At 37.0% G+C, this 21,982-nt stretch overlaps 1 protein-coding gene across 7 annotated transcripts in view; it reads left to right on the forward strand.

The window, feature by feature from the left end:
- Window positions 1-21,982, forward strand: part of CDC42BPA (CDC42 binding protein kinase alpha) — a 308,490-nt gene that overhangs the window by 222,240 nt on the left and 64,268 nt on the right. For all 7 annotated transcript variants that reach the window (XM_040636100.1, XM_040636097.1, XM_040636098.1 and 4 more), the window contains 3 exons: window positions 6,713-6,837; window positions 19,979-20,084; window positions 20,513-20,661. In XM_040636100.1, coding sequence (XP_040492034.1) covers window positions 6,713-6,837; window positions 19,979-20,084; window positions 20,513-20,661 — 380 coding nt within the window. The remainder of the gene's footprint in view (window positions 1-6,712; window positions 6,838-19,978; window positions 20,085-20,512; window positions 20,662-21,982) is intronic.

Raw genomic sequence — 21,982 nt, forward strand, 5'->3', positions numbered from 1 at the left:
TAAAAAGGGGTGCCTGGGTGACTCAGTCAGTTAAGCATCGGACTCTTGCTTTCAGCTCAAGTCATGATCTCAGGGTCATGAGATCAAGCCCCAACTCAGGCTCCACGTTAGGCATAGAGCTTGCTTGGATGTGGAGGGGGAGTGGGGGCAGAGGGAGAAAAAGAATCTTAAGCAGGCTCCATGCCCAGCGCAGAGCCCAAGAGGGGGGTGGGGCTTGATCTCATCACTCTGAGGTCATTGTGCTCTGAGCTGAAATCAAGAGTCAGACTCTTAACTGACTGATCCACCCAGGTGCCCCTGTTAAGTTTCACTTTTTATTAAAAGATAACTTATTGCAAATAAAATTAGCCATGTATGTTAGGGAGTGAAAGTAAATGGCTTCCTATAAGGAAAAGTGTTATTTGTATCTTGTTCTTAAATTATTATTTACAAAAAAACAAAATTATAAAAATTACATAAAAGTTACCCATGACCTCGTTACCACAAAACAACTATTTTAATTTTATATATTCCTTTCCAGGTTTTGTTTGTATAAATATTATTACATAGGTGCAGTCATACATGCATTCCATTTTCTAATATGCCTTTCACTTGAAATGTCATGAGCATGTTTCCATATTCTATACTATACTATTCCATACTATAAGCCAGATATGTCAAGGTACAAATAGTAAAATCTTCTCATTCCCAAACAAGCAAAATTAAACTGATACTTGGGTAGAATTTGCTAAGTGCAGGTTCTCTTCTGAATTACTTTATATAAATCATTTAATCCTCAAAAAAACTCTGTGAGGTGTACCCTATTACTCTTGCCATTTGATAGATGAGGAAACTGAGGCAGGGAGGGATGAGACTCCTTTCCTAATCAGAGAAGTAGGAAGTGGCCAGATGGAATTTGAACACAGGCAGGCTAGCTCCAGAGTCCATGCTTTCATTCAGTAATAATGAAAAGATTAGCATTTCTCTCATACCAAACAAGTCTACTTAAAACTACTTGTAGCTATTGTAACATGACCTTCCAAAATCTGCATTTCCTCTCCTTCCTGCAAATGTCTAGCTGACCTCACTCACCAGTTAGTTGGGAGGGCTGTCAAAAGCAATGATAATCAAAAATAATGTGTTGTAGGAATTAGTGAAGACATTGCATCTGCAAAAAATTTTTCAAAAACAGACGATAAACTTCTGTCTATGCCAACGTGAAGAGACTGTCGAATCCTCTCAAGAAAAAAAAATTTCAAGTGGACACAGTTGTCAAAAACAACTGACTACAAAACATTGCTGAAATTAATGAAGGAAGATCTAAACAGATGGAGAGATGTACCCTGTAATGGGTCAAAAGACTTGGAATTTTAGGACCTTAAGTCTACTTTAATGTGTAAATTCACATTATCAAAATTCTGGTAGGCTCTGGAATTGAGAAGCTTATCCTTAAATTTATTTGGGAATACAAAAGACCTATAATAGCCTTGTGCAACAAAAACTAGAGGATTTATCTGACAGTCTTTTGAAACTTACTATTAGTATTGGCATGATGGAACCATAGGGTAATGGTCTAAAAATAAGCCCTCATATTTATGGCCGATCGATTTTCAGCAAAAGTGCCAAGGCAGATCAATGGGAGATGGATAATCTTTTCAACAAATGGTGCTGGAACACATGGATATCCATGTGCAAAAAAAAAAAAAAAAATTTAAATTCTCTTACCATATAAAAACATTAGCTCAAAGTGAATCATAAACTGAAATGTGAGAGATAATCATAGGAGAAAACCTTCATGATTTACGGTTAGTCAAAGATTTCATAGATACATAGTAAAAGTACAACCCACGAGAGAAAGATAATGATAAACTGTACTTCATCACAATTTAAAGACAACATTAGGAAAACCAAAAGACAGACACAGATGAGGAGGAAACATTTGCAAATCACTTACCTGATAAGAAACACATTCAAAATATAGAAAGAACTTAACACTCAATAATAAGAAATAATGCAAACAGCCCAGTGAAAAAATGGGGAAAAACTTTGAGTAGACATTTCATGAAAGATCTATGAATGACAAGCACGTGAAAAGATGTTCGATATCATTAGGAAAATGAGAGCTAAAACCACAGTTACATACTGTTGTACACCCTCAAGAATGAGTGGAATCAGTAAGAGTGACCATACCAACTGTTGGCAAGGATGTGGTGGAACTGAAACTCATACACTGCTTGTAGCAGCGTCCGGTGGTGGTATAGCCACTTTAGAAAATAGTTTCAAAAGTTCTCAAAAAGGTAAGCATACCCTTACCATGTGACCCAGAAATTCATGTAGATATTTATTTAAGAGAGCTGAAAACATAGTCCTTTTAAAGACTTGTGTATGAGTGTTCATAGCATCATTATTCACAATCGCAAACAACTAGGAACAGTACCAATGCTTATCAACTAGTTAGTGAATGAGCAAATGAAGTTTACTATTTCCCGTATATAGAATACCACTCAGCTGGAAAAAGGAGTGGATTTCTGATACATGCAATACTGTGGTTGAACCTCAATATTGTGATGAGTGAAAGAAAAAAAAAAACTACATGTTGTAGGATTTCATTGGTATTAAATTTCTTGGAAAAGCAAAAGTATAGAAACAGAAAACAGATCAGCAATGCCTGGAACTCAGGGTGGAAGCCAGGACTGACTGCAAACCAGCAGTGGGGAGATTTCTCCTATTGGAAGTGTACCAAAACTGGACTGTGGTGATCATTCACAGCTGTTTAAATTTATTAAAAATCCTTGAACCATACACTTGTAATGGATAAATTTTATTGTATGTAAATTATACCTCAGTAAATCTGTAAAAAGAAAATAGGTGGTAAAGTACTTTCTCAGAGGTTAAGTGGTACATCTTGAGGTACGGAACTTAAATCCCTCATTCCCAAGGGGCAGGTACGGGTGTATGTTGGCACTGATAGCTTCTCTGGACCCCATTACCTTCTGAGAAGACAGTGAGGTTGGAGGTAGGGTTCAACAGGAAATTACAGCTGTGCTCCTTTGATAGAGGGGGAGAAATAAAATTGCATTGTGACTTGTGCCAAAACTGTCTGTGTCTAACAGAAGTACAGGCCAAAACCAAATGAGAACAACCCTGGGTCATTCTTGACCAATTTAAATGGGGGAATTGGCACACTGTGACCTGTAGCCAGATCCAGCTCTCAGACTGTTTCTTTATGACCCACGAACTAAGAAGAATTTTTATGTAACTTTTAAGTAAGCTTTTCTAAGAAGAATAAGATGTGATGGAGACCATGTGTGGCCCACAAAGCGAAAAATATGTACTATCTAATTTTTTATTGAAAAGTTTGCAGACCCCTGACTTAAAACATGGTTTTAGCCTGTATTAGAAACTGAACCAAACATACACACAGATGTATATATATATATATATATACACACACACACACACACACACACACATATATATATATGTTAAGACATTTATTGTAAGGAATTTGCTCACCTAATTTTGGAGGCTGACAAGTAGTCCCAAGATCTGTAGTTTGCAGTCTAGAGACCCAGGGAGCCTACCATATAGTTTCAGTTCAAGTCCAAAGGCCTTGAGACCCAGGAAGAGTTGCTGTTTCAATAAGAGTACAGAAACAGGAAAAAACAACCTCCCAGCTTGAAGGCATTTAGGCAGGAGAAGTTCCCTCCTAGTCATCTCACTCCCTAGGGTCAGCCTTTTTGTTCTGTAGGCCTTTAGCTGATTGATTGGCCCCCCTGTGTTAGGGAAGGCAATCTGCTTTATTCAGTCTCCTGATTCAAATGTTAATCTCACCCAGAGGCACCTTCACAGACACACCCAGGGTAATGTTTGATCTGGCATGTTGGCACCCTAAGGCCCAGTCAGATTAACACAGAAAATTAACCATCACCTGGCCCCTCATCCCCACAAACCTGTAAATAACTCTTCTAGGAAAAACTCACCTCCTTCAGATTGAGTAATCAAAAAGAAATGAACACAGTATCTCTATAAACATTCCAAAAAGCAAGAAGGAATAGTAGTAACTAATGCAAATTGAGACCATTTATGAGAAAAACTGTAGCCATAAAATAAAAATTGAATGCAAATATTTATCTTGCTTCAGATTATGACAGATTAGCTTATATCATACCCACCACCTCACCAAGAGCTGGATTTTTCAAAAAATTGTCTTAATATGGTAGGACTATTTCCTATAGTATTTACCTGCAGGAAGGCATTGGAGAGATAAGAAGGCAGCTGTCATCACTGACTGACATCCTTAGAGGAGTAGTGCAGAGAGATGAGCCTAGCACTCAATGCTACCTTTCCTCTTGAGGCATTTGCTGATATGAAAGCTGTAGCTGAGGATCCAGGAAGCTGAGCACAGTATTCCACAGTCCCACAAGTTTGAAGAGATGAATACAAGCTTTCAGTTGGACTCATTGAAAGGCTACATTTTAGGAATAAGAGTGAACCAGAAAGAGATGAGACCTCTCACTGACTGAAACCTAGCCTCCAAGTAACTCAATACCTGATTTATCTTGAGTCTTTTAATGCCTGCCAGAAGTAAAGGTAAATACTCTCTGGAGGAAGATAGTATACAGAGCCTCAAATTACCTCTAAGATATTTATACAAAATGTGTGGCATACATTCAAACAATTACCATGCATACTAGGAGCTACAACTAAATCACTGTAAACCAAGAGTAAAAATATAATACCAAAAACAAAATAAGGAAAGAAAAACGAAAAAAAAAAAAAAACCAACAAACTAGGCAGTCTGTCTAAGCAAGCCCACAGGGATTCCCGTCAGAATTTTCATAAATGAAATTTTATAATAACTGTATGATAGAAAATGGAAGACATGAAGAATTTCAGCAGACAGCTGGAACGTATGCAAAAGAGTCAGATCAAACTTCTAGAAGTAAAAACTAAAGTAACTGAAATGCCCAATAGAAGATTTTAACAGCAGACTGGAAAGAGCTGAAGAAAAGAGTGGATGAGTAAAAAAAATTCAGACTAAAGTATGGGTAGAGATTAAAGAGGATGGAAGTACATAAAAGAGGACAAAGACCAAGGGGACGTAATGAAAAGATCTGATGTACAAATACTTGCTCCCCCAGATGGAGAGGATAGAGAGACTGTGGCAGAGCAGTATTTGAAGAATTAATGGCCCATAATTTTCTAAAACCTATGAGAAACATTTAGGTACAAATTCAAGAAATGTTACAAACCCTAAAGGTGATAAATAGATATTAAATCCCACTTAGAGACATCATAGAAAAACTGCTGAAACCAGCAGTCAAAGAAAATCCTAAAAGCAGCCAGAGAAGAAAGTCACATTATACTCAGATGAACAAAAGTTAAACTGAAAGTTGACTTCCCAACAGAAAAAAAATGAAATCCATGAAAGAATCAAAATAGGAAATAAAAAGGAATGACATTTTCAAAGTGCTGGAGGATAGTAATTGCCTGGAATGTTCTATACAGCAAAAAATGTCTTTCAAAAATGAAAGCAGAAATTCAGACTGTAGAAAACTCTGCAGGACAAAAAACACGTTTTCTTCAACAAATAAATTACAAGAAAAATGAAAGTACTGGAGGGGAATGCTATGGACAGAATGTTTGTGTCCCCTGAAATTCACGTGTTGAAACCTAACCCCCAATGTGATCGTAGGAGGAGGTGCTGCCTTTGGGAGGTGTGATTAGGTCGTGAGGTGGAGCCCTTATGGTGGGATTATTATCTTTATGAGAACTCTCCCTGGAGAGCCCCCTCACACCTTCCACCTCGTGAGGACGCAGCTAGAAGACCACCATCTGTGAACCAAGAGCAGACCTCACCAGACATTGAATCTGATCTTGGACTCTCTAGCCTCAAGACTGAGAAATAAATGTTTCATATTTAAACTACCTAATCTCTGGTATTGTAGTATAGGGGCCCAAAGGACTAAGAACTATAAATAAAAGAGACTTAAAAGATATAGGAGCCATTAAGCTGTGGTTAATTGTTGGTATCATGATTCAATTTAATAAACTGTTAAGCTTTTTGATATTTTGAGGTAACTGGAAATTTGAACTATTACTACCTATGTGATATAAGGAAACTCATTAAATTTTTTAAGTATGATAATACTGTTATCTTTTGAAAGAGCCTTATTTGCAAGAGATATACACAGAAATGTATATGGGTAAAATTATAGATGTCTGGTATTCATTTCAAAGTAATTCAGGAGGAAGAGGTAAGAAGACAAGATGCAAATGAAATGACCGGCATTGAGGTGATAATTGTTGAAGTTGGCTGTGGGCTCTTGGGAATTAACTTATACTGTCCATTTTTGTATATGCTTGAAATTCTTTATAAGGTGTTATATTAAATAGAGGATGACATGGAGACATTTACAGACCAAGAAAAAAAAAAGAGATGTTGTTACCAGTGGAACCTGGGGAGTTTTCAGGCAACTGGAGAATGTCCGCAAATGGAAGCAATGCAGTGTAGGGAGTAAGGGAAAAGCAAAGGCAGAGGAGAATTCAGAATATTTGATGTTTCCAAATTCAGTGACCAGAAGGGTATATCATAAGAAGGAATCAGGAAGACAAACGTTTTTTAGTGGAATATGGTGAGTTAGATTTAACAAGAGGCATCTGAGCACCTTGTATTCCTGTTCCTAAAAGTTACAGATGTGTCTTTAAGTGTCTTAAAACTGCCTTTCAGCTCACCACTTTGTATGAGAACTTAAGTATGCGCAACCAGCAGTTAGAAGAAGAGGTAAAAGACCTAGCAGACAAGAAAGAATCAGTTGCACATTGGGAAGCCCAAATCACAGAAATAATTCAGTGGTGAGTACTCTTTTTAAATGTGTTTTTATGGGTGATTTTGGACATATGGTCAAGTTGGCATGAATTCCAGAAGGCTACTAACATGATTTTTTTCTCTTTTTTTCTTTTTTTTTGGCTTTGAAAAATGAGTTTCCCTGAAAAGCATACGTTTATTACTGACCTGTTATTTATTATTGATTTGGGTTCTTCTGTTATGTTCCTCTTTTCCCCAACTGCAGCTAGTATCCCATGTCAGCGTTCCACAGTTTCATTGAAAGCTGTGATTTCTAAGAAATGAAAATGTTATTTTAAGACCGTTGGTCTTTAAAGAACTGAAGAATCTCATTCACTAGCTATAGGAGTTCCTTTCTAAGACCAAAATTGCTATATTTGTGATTAAGAAAGAGGCAGCCTGGAGAAAAATCTTGAACCTGAAGATGTTGTGCTATCACCTTCTTTCATAATTACAACACATCGATGCACACGTCATCATAAAAACCTTACATGGTTACAGTTTCATTTTAATAACTACTCTTTAAACTCTTAGGATTCAATGTAGAATGAATTACCTTAGTAACTTTCCACGTTAATTATTTCATTAAATGATTCTGGCATTTATAAAAATGTATATTTTTATAAAACACAAAGAAAATTGAATCCAACAGGGACTTTATTTTCTAAGAAAAACGTATTTTCTTAATTTTTATATTTTCAATTTTTTAATTCTTTTTGGCCCTTCATACATGTTTAATTTATATGAAAACTAGTTTCTTTGTGTATCTGTAGACCAATCCTTTGGTGGGAATTTTAGTTTCTCATACTCTTATTTTGGTTCTTTAAGCATTTTTTCCATTTTCCTATTTATTGCAGATTTATACCCTCCATATTACATAAAATTGGAAATGGATAAACAGTGTCTTTTTAAGTGATCTTACCCAAATGACTCAAGTATTTTGATGTAGACTGAACTATAGAGCTCTTATGTTCATTCATCTTTGGCTTATGAATGTGACTATACAGTGCATATCTAAATGAAAATGCCCAAATTGTGGAATTTGGTTGTATTCCAAACAATATAGTACAGTTAATGGTTCACTAACGTTAAATTTATGACCTTGTCATCAGGTCTACATTTCTGAAGCAAAATTATTCTAATCTTTAGCCAAGCTTATAATATCAAAAATTATGACTTTTCACTTACAACTCCATTATTATGTAATCAAATGTACAGTTAAGCCGTTGCTGAAAATGACTTTACAGAAGAAAAAGATGATCTGGCCAGAGCCTGAGTTCCTAGATCACTTCTTTTCCAGTGACAGGCATGATGGGTTCAGATGGAATGGGCAGTGGTTCTAGGAAGGGAGAGAAGCTTGAAATGTAGACTCTCTGGAAAGGGTTAGTAGAAAGGATGAAGGTGAAAGTTTTTAAATGATACCACAAAACACTCATTTTAGGCTTTTCACATTCAAGTGAAATGCGCAGAAGATACCAGGAATGCAAACAAGTCAGTTTGCTTAAAAGCTGTTATTTAGAAATGAGCTAATATATTAGGGCATCTGGGTGTCTCAGTCAGTTAAGCATCCGACTCTTGGTTTCGGCTCAGGTCGTAATTTCAGGGTGATGAGATTGAGCCTGGTGTTGGGCTCCAAGTGCTCAGCACAGAGTCTGCTTAGGCTTCTCTCTCTCTCTCTCTCTCTCTCTCTCTCTCCCCCTCTCCCTCCCTCTGCCCTTCCCCCTGCTCATGCTCTCCCTCTCTCTCAATAAATAAATAGAATCTTTAAAAAATTTTTTTAAATGGGCCAATATATTAGATAATTAATTATTAAATTCCTAATAGGGCAAAAGTAAAAGATATACTCCGTGTTCATAGAGTATTCACAAGTAAGTATTCACTTACTTGAATGTTAAATCTGAGATATTCTGTCCACTCTTAAAAAGGTTAAGAGTCTCAGGCTATTTTGAGTTTTTCAGTTTTGGTATATTAATAAATAAATAGAATAATAAATAAATAGAATCTTTTAAAAAATCTTTAAAAAATCTTTAAAAAATTTTTTTTAAATGGGCCAATATATTAGATAATTAATTATTAAATTCCTAATAGGGCAAAAGTAAAAGATATACTCCGAGTTCGTAGAGTATTCACAAGTAAGTATTCACTTACTTGAATGTTAAATCTGAGATATTCTGTCCACTCTTAAAAAGGTTAAGAGTCTCAGGCTATTTTGAGTTTTTCAGTTTTGGTATATTAAAAAATGAAGTGATGCTGGAGACAGGAAGATGGTGGTGGAGTAGGAGGGCCCTAGGATCACCTCGTCCCACAAATACAGCTAGATAACTGTCAAATCATACTAAATACCCCAGAAATTGAACTGAAGACTGACAAAACAAACTCCACAATTAAAGGGAGAGAAGAGGCCACATTGAAAAAGGTAGGAAGTGTGGAGACATGGTTTAGGGAAGAAACGAATCCTGGCTGCTGCAGAAGGGAGGTAGCCATAGTCACAGAGAAGGGGGAGAGAGAGGAGCACATGGGAATGCACAAGGAGAACATCTCCCCATAGCCATTGGCTTAGAAGATGAGAGGGGCTGAATTTCTTGAGTTTTTGAAAGCAAGCAGGTCTTGAAGACTGGAGTTTTAAAGGTCATCAGGCTTGGCTGGAATAGAGCCTGGAGGGTACCGCACTGCTCTTGGAAAGAAGGCAGACAAACAACCCAGGGGCAGATGGCATGGAAACAACAATCTGAAGAGTGCCTGGGGTGCACAATGGGGAGGTTATTTGCTCTTCTTGGAGTGCAACCCAGAGAGACAGCGTTCATGGAGAGACCTCTCTGAGAACAAAAGGAGCTGGCTGTACCATTTCCCTCCCTGGCCCCTCAGCATAAACACAGAGCCACTTGTGGGAAGATACTGCCTGCCTAACTTGGTTCCACCAAGCCCCACCCCCAGGTGCTCTGGTGGAACTGCCCTTCTCAGTCACACTTACCTCAGCTGTAGTGTGGTGGCCCATCCCCCTTAAGACTAGCACAGACCCTTGTCTGTACCGTGTCTTCTGACCAGAGTTTTATGGGGCCTCAGTTCCAGTGGAGGTGGTGATTGGTCTCATTTCACAAGCAGACCAAAGCAAACCTAATGAAAACTTACCACATTCAGGCCAGGGATCAAACACTGCCCACAGCAGGCAAGGAGAGCCTCTGTAGACGACTGGCCTGAAGGACAGAGCAACCTGAACACAACAGCAGAGCACAGGCAGCACACACTGGAGACACTCCCTGATGCCCCAGGCCCTGGGCACTACATGACCCCTTCTTCATAAGGCCATTACTGTCAGGAACAAGAGACGTAACTGGCTTTTCTAACACAGAGAAGAAAGCGGAGACTCAGACAGAATGAGAAGCAGAAGAATTTATCCTAAGGATAAGAACAAGATAAGGCCACAGCCAGAGATCTAAGCAAAATAGATATAAGTAATATGTCTGATGGAGAATTTAAAGCAATGATCATAAAGATACTCACTGGACTTCAGAAAAACAATGGAGGACATCACTGAGACCCTTACCACAGAGATAAAAGTTTAAAAAAGAATCAGAGATGAAGAGTGCAATAAAGAAGATTAGAAACACACTTGATACAATGAACAGCAGACTGGAAGAAGCAGAGGAATGAATTAATGACATTGAAGACAAAGTAATGCAAAGCAGTGAAGCTGAACAAAAGAAAGAAGAATTATACAAAATGAGAACAGACTTAGGGGACTCTATCAAATACAGTAACATTCATATTATAGGAGTCCCAGAGGAAGAAGAGTGAGAAAAAAAGGGGCAGAAAATTTGAAGAAATAATAGCTGAAAATTTCCTAATCTAGGGAGGGAAACAAACATACAGATCCAGGAGGCAGAGAGAACACCCATCAAAATCAACAAAAGCAGGCCCACACCAAGGCAGATTGTGATTAACTTTGCAAAATACAGTGATAAAAAATCTTAAAAGCAGCAAGACAAAAGATGTCAGTATCATAAAAAGGAAAACCCACAAGGCTAGCAAGAGATTTTTCAGCAGACACTTGCCAAACCAGAAGGAAGTGGTCTGATATATTCAAAGTGCTGAGTGCCAAAAATCTACGGCCAAGAATACTCTATCTAGCAAGACTCCCATTCAGAATAGAAGGAGAGACAGTTTCCCAGAAAAACAACAACTAAAGGAATTCATGATCACTAAACCAGCCCTGCAAGAAAGATTAAAGGAGACTCTGAGTGGAAAGGAGATACCAAAAGTGACAATATGAAGGTAGGAAACACAAAAGCAGTAAAAAATGAATATTTTTGTAAAAAAAAAAAAAAAAACAGTCAAGGAACTCACAAAAAAAGGATATGAAATATAATAATATATACCTAAAACAAGGGGAGAAGAGGAGAAAAGAATGTGTTCAAACTTAAACAGCTGTCAACAATATAGACTGCTTTAGGCAGAAGAGGTTATATACAAACCTAATGGTAACCACATATCAAAAACCACTAATAAACATGCAAAAAATAGAGAAAGAAATCCAAATATATCACTAAAGAAAATCAGCAAACCGTGAAAAAGAAAGACAATAAGGGATCAGAAAAAATTTTCAGAAACAACCACAAAACAAGTAATAAAATGACAATACATATCTATTAATAATTACATTGGATATAAATGGACTAAATGCTCCAATCAAAAGACATAGTGTGACCAGATGATTAATAAACAAGGTCCATCTGTATGCTGTCTAGAAGAGACTCGTTTTAGACCTAAAGACACCTGCAGACTGAAAGTGAGGGGATGGAGAAACATTTATCTTGCAAATGGATGTCAAAAGAAAGCTGGAGTAGCAATACTTCATTTGGACAAAGTAGACTTTTAAAACAAAGACTGTAACAACAAGAGACAAAAAAGGGCACTATGTCATAATAAAGGGGACAATCCAACAGGAAGATATAACAGTCATAAGTATGCACAAGACATGGGAGCACCCAAATACATAAAATAATAGGAAACATTAAAAAAAAACTAATCAATAATAATACAATAATAGTAAGGGACTTTAACACCCCACTTACATCAATGGACAGATCATCTAAACAGAACACCAACAAGCAAACAGTGTCTTTGAATGACATACTGGACTAGGTAAACACAAGATATACTCAGAACCTTCCATCATAAAACAGCAGAATATACATTCTTTTCAAGTGCGCATGGACATTTTCCAGTGTAGATCACATATTAGGCCACAAAACAGGCCTCAACAAATTCAAGAAGATCAAAGTCCTACGATACACCTTTTCTGACCACAACACTATGAAATTGGAAGTTACCTACAAGAAAAACTCTGCAAAGACCACAAACACATGGAGGTTAAATAACATACTACTAAACAAGGAGTGACTCAACCAGGAAATACAAGAAGAAATTAAAAAAAAAATACATTGAAACAACGCAAATGAAAACACAACAGTCTAAAACCTCTGGGTTTTAGTTCTAAGCAGTTCTAAGAGGGAAGTTTACAGCAATATGGGCCTACCTCAAGAAGCAAGAAAAATCTCAAACAACCTAACCTTAGACCTAAAGGAGCTAGAAAGAGAACAACAAACAAAGCCTAGAGCCAGCAGAAAGAAGGAAATAATAAAGATTAGAGTAGAAATACATGATATAGAAACTTTAAAAACAATAGAATAGATCAATGAAATCAGGAACTGATTCTTTGAAAAACTTACTAAAATAGATAAGATAAGCCTCTAGCCAGACTTATCAAAAAGAAAAGAGAAAGGACCCAAATAATTAAAGTCATGAACAAGAGAGGAAAAATAACAACCCACACCACAGAAATACAGACAATTATAAGAGAATATCATGAAAAACTATATGCCAACAAATTGGGCAACGTAGAAGAAATGGATAAATTCCTAGAAACATATAAAATTACCAAAACTGAAACAAGAAAAAAATAGAATATTTTCACAGACCAAAAACAAGCAAAGAAGTAAATCTGTAATGAAAAAACTGCCAACAAACAAAAGTCCAGGACCAGATTTCTTCACAGGCAAATTCTGCTAAGCATTTAAAGAAGAGTTAATACCTATTCTTCTCAAAATATTCCAAAAAATAGAAAAGGACGAAAAATTTCTAAATTCAGTCCAGGAGGCCAGCATTACCCTGATTCCAAAACCAGATAAAGACACCACAGAAAAAGAGAACTACAGACCAATATCTCTGACGAACACAGATGCAAAAATTGTTAACAAAATACTAGCAAATTGAATCTAACAATACATTTAAAAATCATTCACCTCAGTCAAGTGGGATTTATTCCAGACTTGCAGGGTTGGTTCGGTATTCTCAAATCCATCACCATGATTCATCACACTTAGAAAAGAAAGGACAAGATCCATAAGATCATTTCAGTAGATGTAGAAAAAGCATTTAACAAAGTACAACATACATTCATGATAAAAACCCTCATAAAAGAGGTTTAGAGGGAACATACCTCAACATAATAAAGGCCATATATGAAAAACCCACAGCTAATATCATCCTAAATGGGGAAAAACTGAGAGCTTTTCCTCTGCAGTCAGGAACAAGACAGGAATGTCCACTCTCACTACTTTTATTCAACATAGTGGAATTGTTATCCATAGCAGTCATACAACAAAAAGAAATAAAAGGCATCCAATTGGCAAAGAAGAATACTTTTACTATTTGCAGATGACACGATACTATATATAGAAAACCCAAAGAACTCCACCAAAACTCTGCTGGTCCCAGGATACAAAATCAAATGTACAGAAATCTGTTGCATTTCTATACACCAATAATGAAGTAACAGAAAGAGAAGTTAAGGAATCAATCTCATTTACAGTTGCACCAAAAATAATAAAATACTTAGGAATAAACCTAACCAAAGAGGTGCAAGACCTGTACTCTGAAAACTATAAAACACTGATGAAAGAAATTGAATATGACACAAAGAAATGGAAATACATTTCACGCTCATGGGTTGGATGAACAAATGTTGTTAAAATGTCTTTACTACCCAAAGCAGTCTACACATTTAATGCAATCCCTATCGAAAAATCCAAGAGCATTTTTCACAGAGCTAAAACAAAAAAATCGTAAAATTTATATGGAACTATAAAAGACCTTGAATAGCCAAAGGAATCTTGAAGAAGACAAGCAAAGGTAGAGGCATCACAATTCCAGACTTCACATTATATTACAAAGCTGTACTGATCAAGACGGATGGTATTGGCACAAATATAGTCACATAGATCAATATAACAGAATAGAAAACCCAGATATGAACCCACAACTATATGGTCAATGAATCTTTGATAAAGCAGGAAAGAATATCCAATGGAAAAATGTCGGGGCGCCTGGGTGGCACAGCGGTTAAGCATCTGACTTCGGCTCAGGGCGTGATCCCGGCGTTATGGGATCGAGCCCCACATCAGGCTCCTCTGCTGGAAGCCTGCTTCCTCCTCTCCCACTCCCCTTGCTTGTGTTTCCTCTCTCGCTGGCTGTCTCTATCTCTGTCAAATAAATAAAAATCTTAAAGAAAAAAAATGTCTCTTCAACAAATGGTGTTGGGAAAACTGGACAGCAACATGCAAAAGAGTGAAACTGGACCACTTTCTTATACTACATCCACAAAAATAAATACAAAATGGATTAAAGACCTAAATGTGAGACAGGAAACCATCGAAATCCTAGTGATTTCTTTGATATCAGCCATAGTAACTTCTTTCTAGATATGTCCCCTGATGTAAGGGAAACAAAAGCAAAAATAAACTATTGGAACTACATCAGGATAAAAAACTTCTGCACAGTAAAGGAATCAGTCAACAAAACTAAAAGACAATGTACAGAGTGGGAGAAGATATTTGCAAATGACATATTTGATAAGGAGCTAGTATCCAGAATATATAAAGTACTTATAAAATAGAAGATATGAATAGATATTTTTCCAAAGAAGACATCCAGATGGCTAACAGACACAAATGCTCCACGTTGCAACAGGAAACAATGCTCAACATCACTGATCATCAAGGAAATACAAACCAAAACTATAATGAGCTATCACCTCACATCTGTCAGAATGGCTAAAATCAACAACACAGTAAACAACCAGCACTGGCAAGGATGTGGAGCAAAAGGAACCCTCATTCTCTGTTGGTGGGAATGCAAACTGGTGCGGCGACTGTGGAAAACAGTACTGTGGTTCTTCAGAAAGTTATAAGTAAAACCACCCTGTGATACAGCAATCATGCTACTGGGTATTTACCCAAAGAGTATAAAAATACTAATTCAAAGGGATTATGCACCCCTATGTTTATAGCAGCATTACCCACAATAGCCAAATTTTGGAAACAGCCTAAGCGTCTGTTGATTGATGAATGGGTTAAGAAAATGTATGTGTGTGTGTGTGTGTGTGTGTGTGTGTGTGTGTGTGTGTGTATACATACACAGTGGAATATTCCACAGCCATAAAATAGAATGAAATCTTGCCATTTGCAGCAATATGGATGGAGCTAGAGTATACTACGCTAAGTGAAATAAGTCAGTAAGGGAAAGACCAATACCGTATGATTTCACTCCTATGTGGAATTTAAGAAACAAAACAAGCAAAGGGAAAAAAGGGAGGGAGACAACCAAGAAACAGACTCTTACCTATAGTGAAACCAATGACGATTACCAGAGGGGAGGTGGCGGGGGGCTGGGTGAAATAGGTGATGGGGATTATGGAGTGCCCTTACCTGGATGAGCACCAGGTGTCATGTGGAATCGTTGAATCATGATCTTGTACACCCAAAAGTAGTATTACACTGTATGTTTACGAACTAGAATTTAAGTTAAAACTATAAAAAAATGATGCCAAGACAAGGTTTTAGGAACTTGTGATATATAGTATTTTAAATGTTTCCGTTGGACAAAATAACAGTTTTAAAACAGAACCAGCACTATTGTGTATAAGACCTTATTTGGATGCATTTCTAATGGCCGTCTTGCTTGGCCCCCTCCTATGAAATATCCCTTTCATATGAAAGAATACATTTAGGGAAGGGAAACCTCGTTGCTCCTCACTGTGTTAGAGCAGGGGCCTTTCTTCTCACCATTGGCTCATCAAAATACTTCACTTTTTCTTTGAAATCATGCAACAAAGGAAGGTCGGAGTCATAAGCTAGTCCCCAGGAGTTATTTTTAAAATGTATCTCCTCACATCTGATATAGTAGAAGGTATGATAGCCTATAAAATACAGTACTTTGCCTTCAAGCAGCTTATTACATACCCACTGAAAAGTGTAAAAACTAATGTGACCAGATCTGGAGATTAGTTATAAGACTTAAATGTAAGTTGCCCTGTGTATTACACAATACTCATTTTCCTGTTGGAGCAGAGAGGAGAGTTATCTCAGACTGGGTGCTTGAGAAAGTTGGGAGTATTCATTTGAACCTATAACATTTTCTGAAAACCCTGAGGTTAATAAAGGGTCCTTTACATAGGTTGGCTGAATTAGAGATTTCATATAAAACAGTAGGAAATAAGACTAGTAAAGTTACTAACTAGGGTTAGTTACCATGAATATTGGGTAAGAATATAAACTTTATAAGAAAGAAAGGATTTTTGCAAATGATAATGGCATTGATCAGATGATGCATTAGGTAGACCAATCTCTATAGTGGTGTTCAGGGTGAGATGGAGGGAAGTTTGGGGAAAACTGAACAAATAGAGAAGACGTGGGAGAAGAATCTATAGGACTTCATTATGAAGGAAGGGCAGGAGACAAGGAAGAATTTGTTCTGAAATTCTGAGTTAGATTAAGAAAATGATAACACTGAAGTAGGAAAGTCAGAGAAGGAACCAACTTTGGGGAAGATAGAATCAATTTTGTTTGTGTTATTTTGCTTGTTGGTGAGTCTGGGCTCCTCTTGAGACGTCTGGGTACAGAGTTCCAATACGCTTTTGAAAAGATTACAGAAAGGTTAGGGTAAAGCATATAAATTGGGGGATTTAATTCCTAGTCAATAAAGCCATTGAAGTTGTTGAGATCTTTTTAAGGAGAAAAGACAGAAGGATAATATGGTGAGGGCAGCATATAGAAGGTAGAGGGCGGCCAGGAAAGAGTATTCCTAATCAGCAAAGGGTTTCAGTGATAACACTTTTATTTCCCTTTATTTAAATTCCCCCACATTGTTTGAGCTATTCTTCATTCATTAATCTTCATTTGTGGATAGTCATAGCTTATACTGATCACAACATAGTATGTTGCAGGCATTGGGCTGAAAATTCACTTGTACAGGATTCTCATTTAGTTATTATAACAGTCTAATGAGGTGGATCGTTATCCCCACTTTGCAGGTGAGATAGCAGAGAGCTAGAGGGGGATAAATGAGTTAGCCCAAGTCCCGGAGCTGGTGAGCAGCGAGCTAGGATTTGAACCAAGGTGTGTTTGACTCAAGAGTCAAGTTCTTAGTCACTCCACTGTGTATGTCCTACCTCCCCGACGTTTTAAGGACCATATCTTATAGATCTTCTCTGTCTCCCAAGTATGCCCCACATAATAGTATTAGTAAGTATTTATGCATTAATTACTTGAAAGAGCTTGGGAGGAGAGGATTAGCTATGGCAGAAGAACAAAATAGATTGAAATTGGCCTTTTATAGTTGAGTAGTTACTTGAATAAGCTGTAGTTTTAGCAAAATAGTTGGGGTAGAAATCAGACCTCAGAAAGTATGTACGAGTTAGTGAGGGGTTAAATACTAGAGTAATTAGATACAGGTTGTATCACAATGACAGGGAGCGGGATTGGAACAGGAACCTCTCTGGATTAGAAAACGTCTGTCTGTTTACAGCAGCCAGTGGAAATGATGAAATTGAAAACATAAGCTGTTTTCAGAGAAGGTATTTATTTGTATATATGTGGGATGACGAATACATTTAAATGAGTTGGCCAGAGAAAAGGTGAGGGACTTGCCTCTAAAACTTAAATTAAAAAAAAAAAAAAAAAGTTAAAATGGGCATGAGTCAGTTTATCCAGATGGCCTAGAAGAAAGGGCAAGACAGTGTTGGGCTGGGGGAAGTGGGACTTTAAGGATCAAAGTTGGAAACAGACACATAGCAATGATTCTGAAAAGGAATTATTGTAGGAGACCAGGGCCCAGTGGAACTTAAAATGGCAGGAGTTTGTAACTGACCCGGTCTTTTTTTTTTTTTTTTTAACCCTTCCCTTCATTAATTCTTTGTAGCCAAGAAAATAGACATAGCTTTAATAAAAAATTGAGACTTAGCGGAAGACCACATGAGTCAGGGAATGTGAACATATTCAACATGCAAATAAAAACAAAATTTTAAGAGATTGGTTTTTATTTGAAACGTTAAACAGCATGAAAGGCATGCACAGGAAGTTACTGCTTTCCAGAGTGAAGGAGCTGAGTCGCTGTGGTAGATAGGCACTGAAGCACTGCTGGTTGAGGCCGATTAGCCTGGCCCTTTACATGGTAATAGTTCTCTTCAGGATCTTTCTCGGTATTCTAAGAAAAGGTAATCTTCCTTCATCTTCTCTTATTCTTTATACTGTAGATCAGATGATTAAATCAAAAGGTTGTGGTCATGTGTGGTGCCCAAAGTTAAAAATTTTAAAGGAAACTGCCTCCTACTTCACAAACAGTATCTTCTAAAGCCATTTTCCTTTAAAAGGCAATAAAAATATATGCATGTCTATAGAGCCTAAAAATATGTAACTAACTAGGCTGGGCAACTTTTTAACGACGATTGTATCGCTTTTGTTGTTAGATTCTTTTGCTTGTCCTCCGGTACACCTTCCCATATGAGAGAAAAGAGAACCAAATCCCTTTTAAAGGGCCTCTTTGAGATAGATAGAGATATATGAACTTGGCTCCTCAGGAGTTTAAATTCTGAGAGATGCTAAAGCCAGGTTCAGGGTTTCAGTTCGTCTGCTGTGAGCATCAGATACTTACCGATTTACCTGAAATATACTTTCCTCATTACTGTTCAGTGGCCCGAATTGTATTTATGAACACAGCCAGACTTCCCAAAGGCAAATAGTGTTCCCCTGAGTGTATTAGAATACACTTCTAATCTAAGCACTGCGAATTTCAACTCCTTTTTTTTCCTTGTGCCTTTTATATCTTTCTGTATACTGATTGTTTTCATTCTTCTTGCGGCTAGGACCTTCTTTTGTAGATTTTCATATGCTGGCAGTCCTTATCCTAGTCTTGCCCTTGTTTTGAAGATGTAACAAAACACAAACTTTCTCCTGATAAATTCTGAAATGTAGAATGTGTGTCATTGAATATAATTAGAAAACATTTCTATCTAGAATCACGATAGTTGCATCAGCAAGAAAGTCTTAAGACAGTTATGAGTTTCATTCGATGTTAACCTTTTCCTTTTGGTTGGCATTTTATTGACCATTTTAGAAAACAGAGGAGCTTTATTGCAGTACAACCCTAATTTTTGCAGAATATTTTACTTTAAACCTTCTAAATATAGGGTACTTCAGTTTTAAAAATGATGCGTTTTGTTTTCACAAGATAAAATGGCAGAACCCAATTAGTGAGAAATCCTAATATTCTTTAGAAATCATGTAAATATGTGTGTTTTTAATGTTAGATTAAAAGAATATTCTGTGGTTCAAGGGTGAAATTTTACTAATTTATCATATACAAGTAATTTGAACTTTCCTACACGTGACCGGCTTTAATTCGTCGAGAACTGCAACAGTTCAGTAACCCTCTTCCCATGTGTTGTCAGGCAGTAGTGCTGCGGTAGGCCTTGTCAAAGAAGACATTTATTTCACTTATTTCTTGTATGATGCTTTTAAAAACAGTGGCGGTGCGCCTGGGTGGCTCAGTTGGTTAAGCATCTGCTTTTGGCTCAGGTTGTGATCTCAGGGTCCTGGGACTGAGTCCCACATCCAGCTCCCTGCTTTGCAGAGAGCCTCCTTCTCCCTCTGGCTCTGCCTCTCTGTCTGTCTCTCATGAATAAATAAATAAACTCTTTAAAAATAAATAAATAAAAATTTAAAAAAAAATATATATATATATCTCACTGAAGTTTTTCTGTTTGTATTACTTTTTTTTTTTTTGTCCTTTGTCTGTATGCATTTGTATTTCCAGGGTCAGTGATGAAAAGGATGCACGAGGGTATCTCCAGGCCTTAGCTTCTAAAATGACTGAAGAGTTGGAAGCTTTGAGAAATTCCAGCCTGGGTGCACGAGCAACAGTAAGTCCTGCCGTTTTGCGTGGAGAGTTATTGTAAGGGTGGGTGGGGAGGCTCGCACACATTGTAATAAACCTGAGCACTTCTGCTAGTTTGTCTAGGCCTTAGCTCATTGTCAAGTTTTTCATGAGCATTCATTTTGTCCAAGTCTCTGCCAGTTTAGGAAGTCATAGCACATCGCTGCTCAACTGTAATTTGCATAGGAGCCACTATTGGTAATAATTACGAAAAATACACTCCTTTGTATGGAGGTCTACAATGATTTCTGAAATTAATGAAAAATAATATATTTTCACACATAGTGTTTCAATTCTATTCTGTTATCAGAGAAAGATAGTGCTTTTAAGTAGTTTCTAACTATCCTTGCATTACTGAATTTAAATGGTAAAGAAAAGTAGGATGGGGCTAACAACAGTCATATTATTTGGTAGGATATGCCCTGGAAAATGCGTCGTTTTGCAAAACTGGATATGTCAGCTAGACTGGAGTTGCAGTCAGCTCTGGATGCAGAAATAAGAGCTAAACAGGCCATCCAAGAAGAGCTCAATAAAGTGAAAGCAGCTAACATCATCACAGAATGGTAAGATTGAATGAGAGAGTCTGCTAGAATAATTTCTACATTGGTCCAAAAGTATTTGGGGGAGAAGTTACTTGTTTAATTGATACCTATCTCTTTTTTCTTTTGAGTAATGACCAGAAAAATTTATGAATACTTGAAAATGAATAAAAGCTTTCAAGCCTTGTATGCAGTGATGGGATTTTAATACAACCTTGCTTTCTCTGACTTGTCCATAAAGTAGAAATAACAGTGCTAATTAATATTTTAATATTTATTTTCCCCTTATTTGTAAAATTTAGTTGACTCTCAAATTCTGTTCCATTAAATCCCAAATTCTCTCCTGTTCTAGAGTGTCATATTAATATAAAAATGCAACATATATTCCGAACAAAACACAGTCATCCGGGAGTTTTGGCCTCTACCATAGATCTTTTACAAATGGAGATTCTCTTAATGATAAATTTCGTAGTGGTATAACAAATGCTAATTATAATTGTTTTTTCATGTTCTTTTATGTTTTAAAAAAAGTATATCCTCCACAGTCTGAGACAATCCTGGATAATGACATTCTTTCAATGCTCATTGCAACAGTAGAGCAAATTATACTCTGAATAAATAAATGATAAAATGAAAATCTTAATTGGATTGGATATAAACATGGTTCAAGAGTAAGTCAGTATTGGTGATATAGAGGAACAATAGAAAGTTCATGTTACAAATCAACATATTAGTAGAAAAATCCATTTGGTGCTGGAATAGTAGCGTTCCAAAGGCATTCAATCATGAAAAGAAATACAGTCCCGTAAATTCAGTTTGTAATGTGTGAAGCCTTAGTCCTTAAACTGTAATCATTAATGTTTTGAATCCAATTAAAGGTCAGCTGCCTGGCACCCCACTGAACTATAAACTCTTGTTATAAATAATCTAGACATAAATTAAGTATGCTTTGCTTAAATGTGCTAGCATGACATTGAAAATGTGAGAGAACATTTTCTGGAGAATGTGAGTCAATCCTAGCACAAAGAGCTACTGATGTCATTCTCTGTGTTGTAATTGGAACGAGCACGATCAGCCTTCCAGTGCCTGGGACACAGGCGTTTGCACATTTGCTCATAAACCAGACTGTGAATGAAACTGGAGACTACAGATGTCCTCATAAAAATGCTCCACTTTCATGGTTCTCTGTGGAAGAGTCTAACAAAACCCTAAATTTAGACTTTGATTTTATGACATTTTAAAATGGAATCATTGAGCTCCGGGTCAGCATCTTTTTCGATAAAAGGCCAGATACTACTCAGTATTTTCAGCTTCGCAGGCCACATTGCCTCTGCCCACTCAACTG

This window comes from Ursus maritimus, unplaced genomic scaffold (assembly GCF_017311325.1).
Source record: "Ursus maritimus isolate PB19 unplaced genomic scaffold, ASM1731132v1 scaffold_2, whole genome shotgun sequence".
Taxonomy (NCBI): Eukaryota; Metazoa; Chordata; class Mammalia; order Carnivora; family Ursidae; genus Ursus; species Ursus maritimus.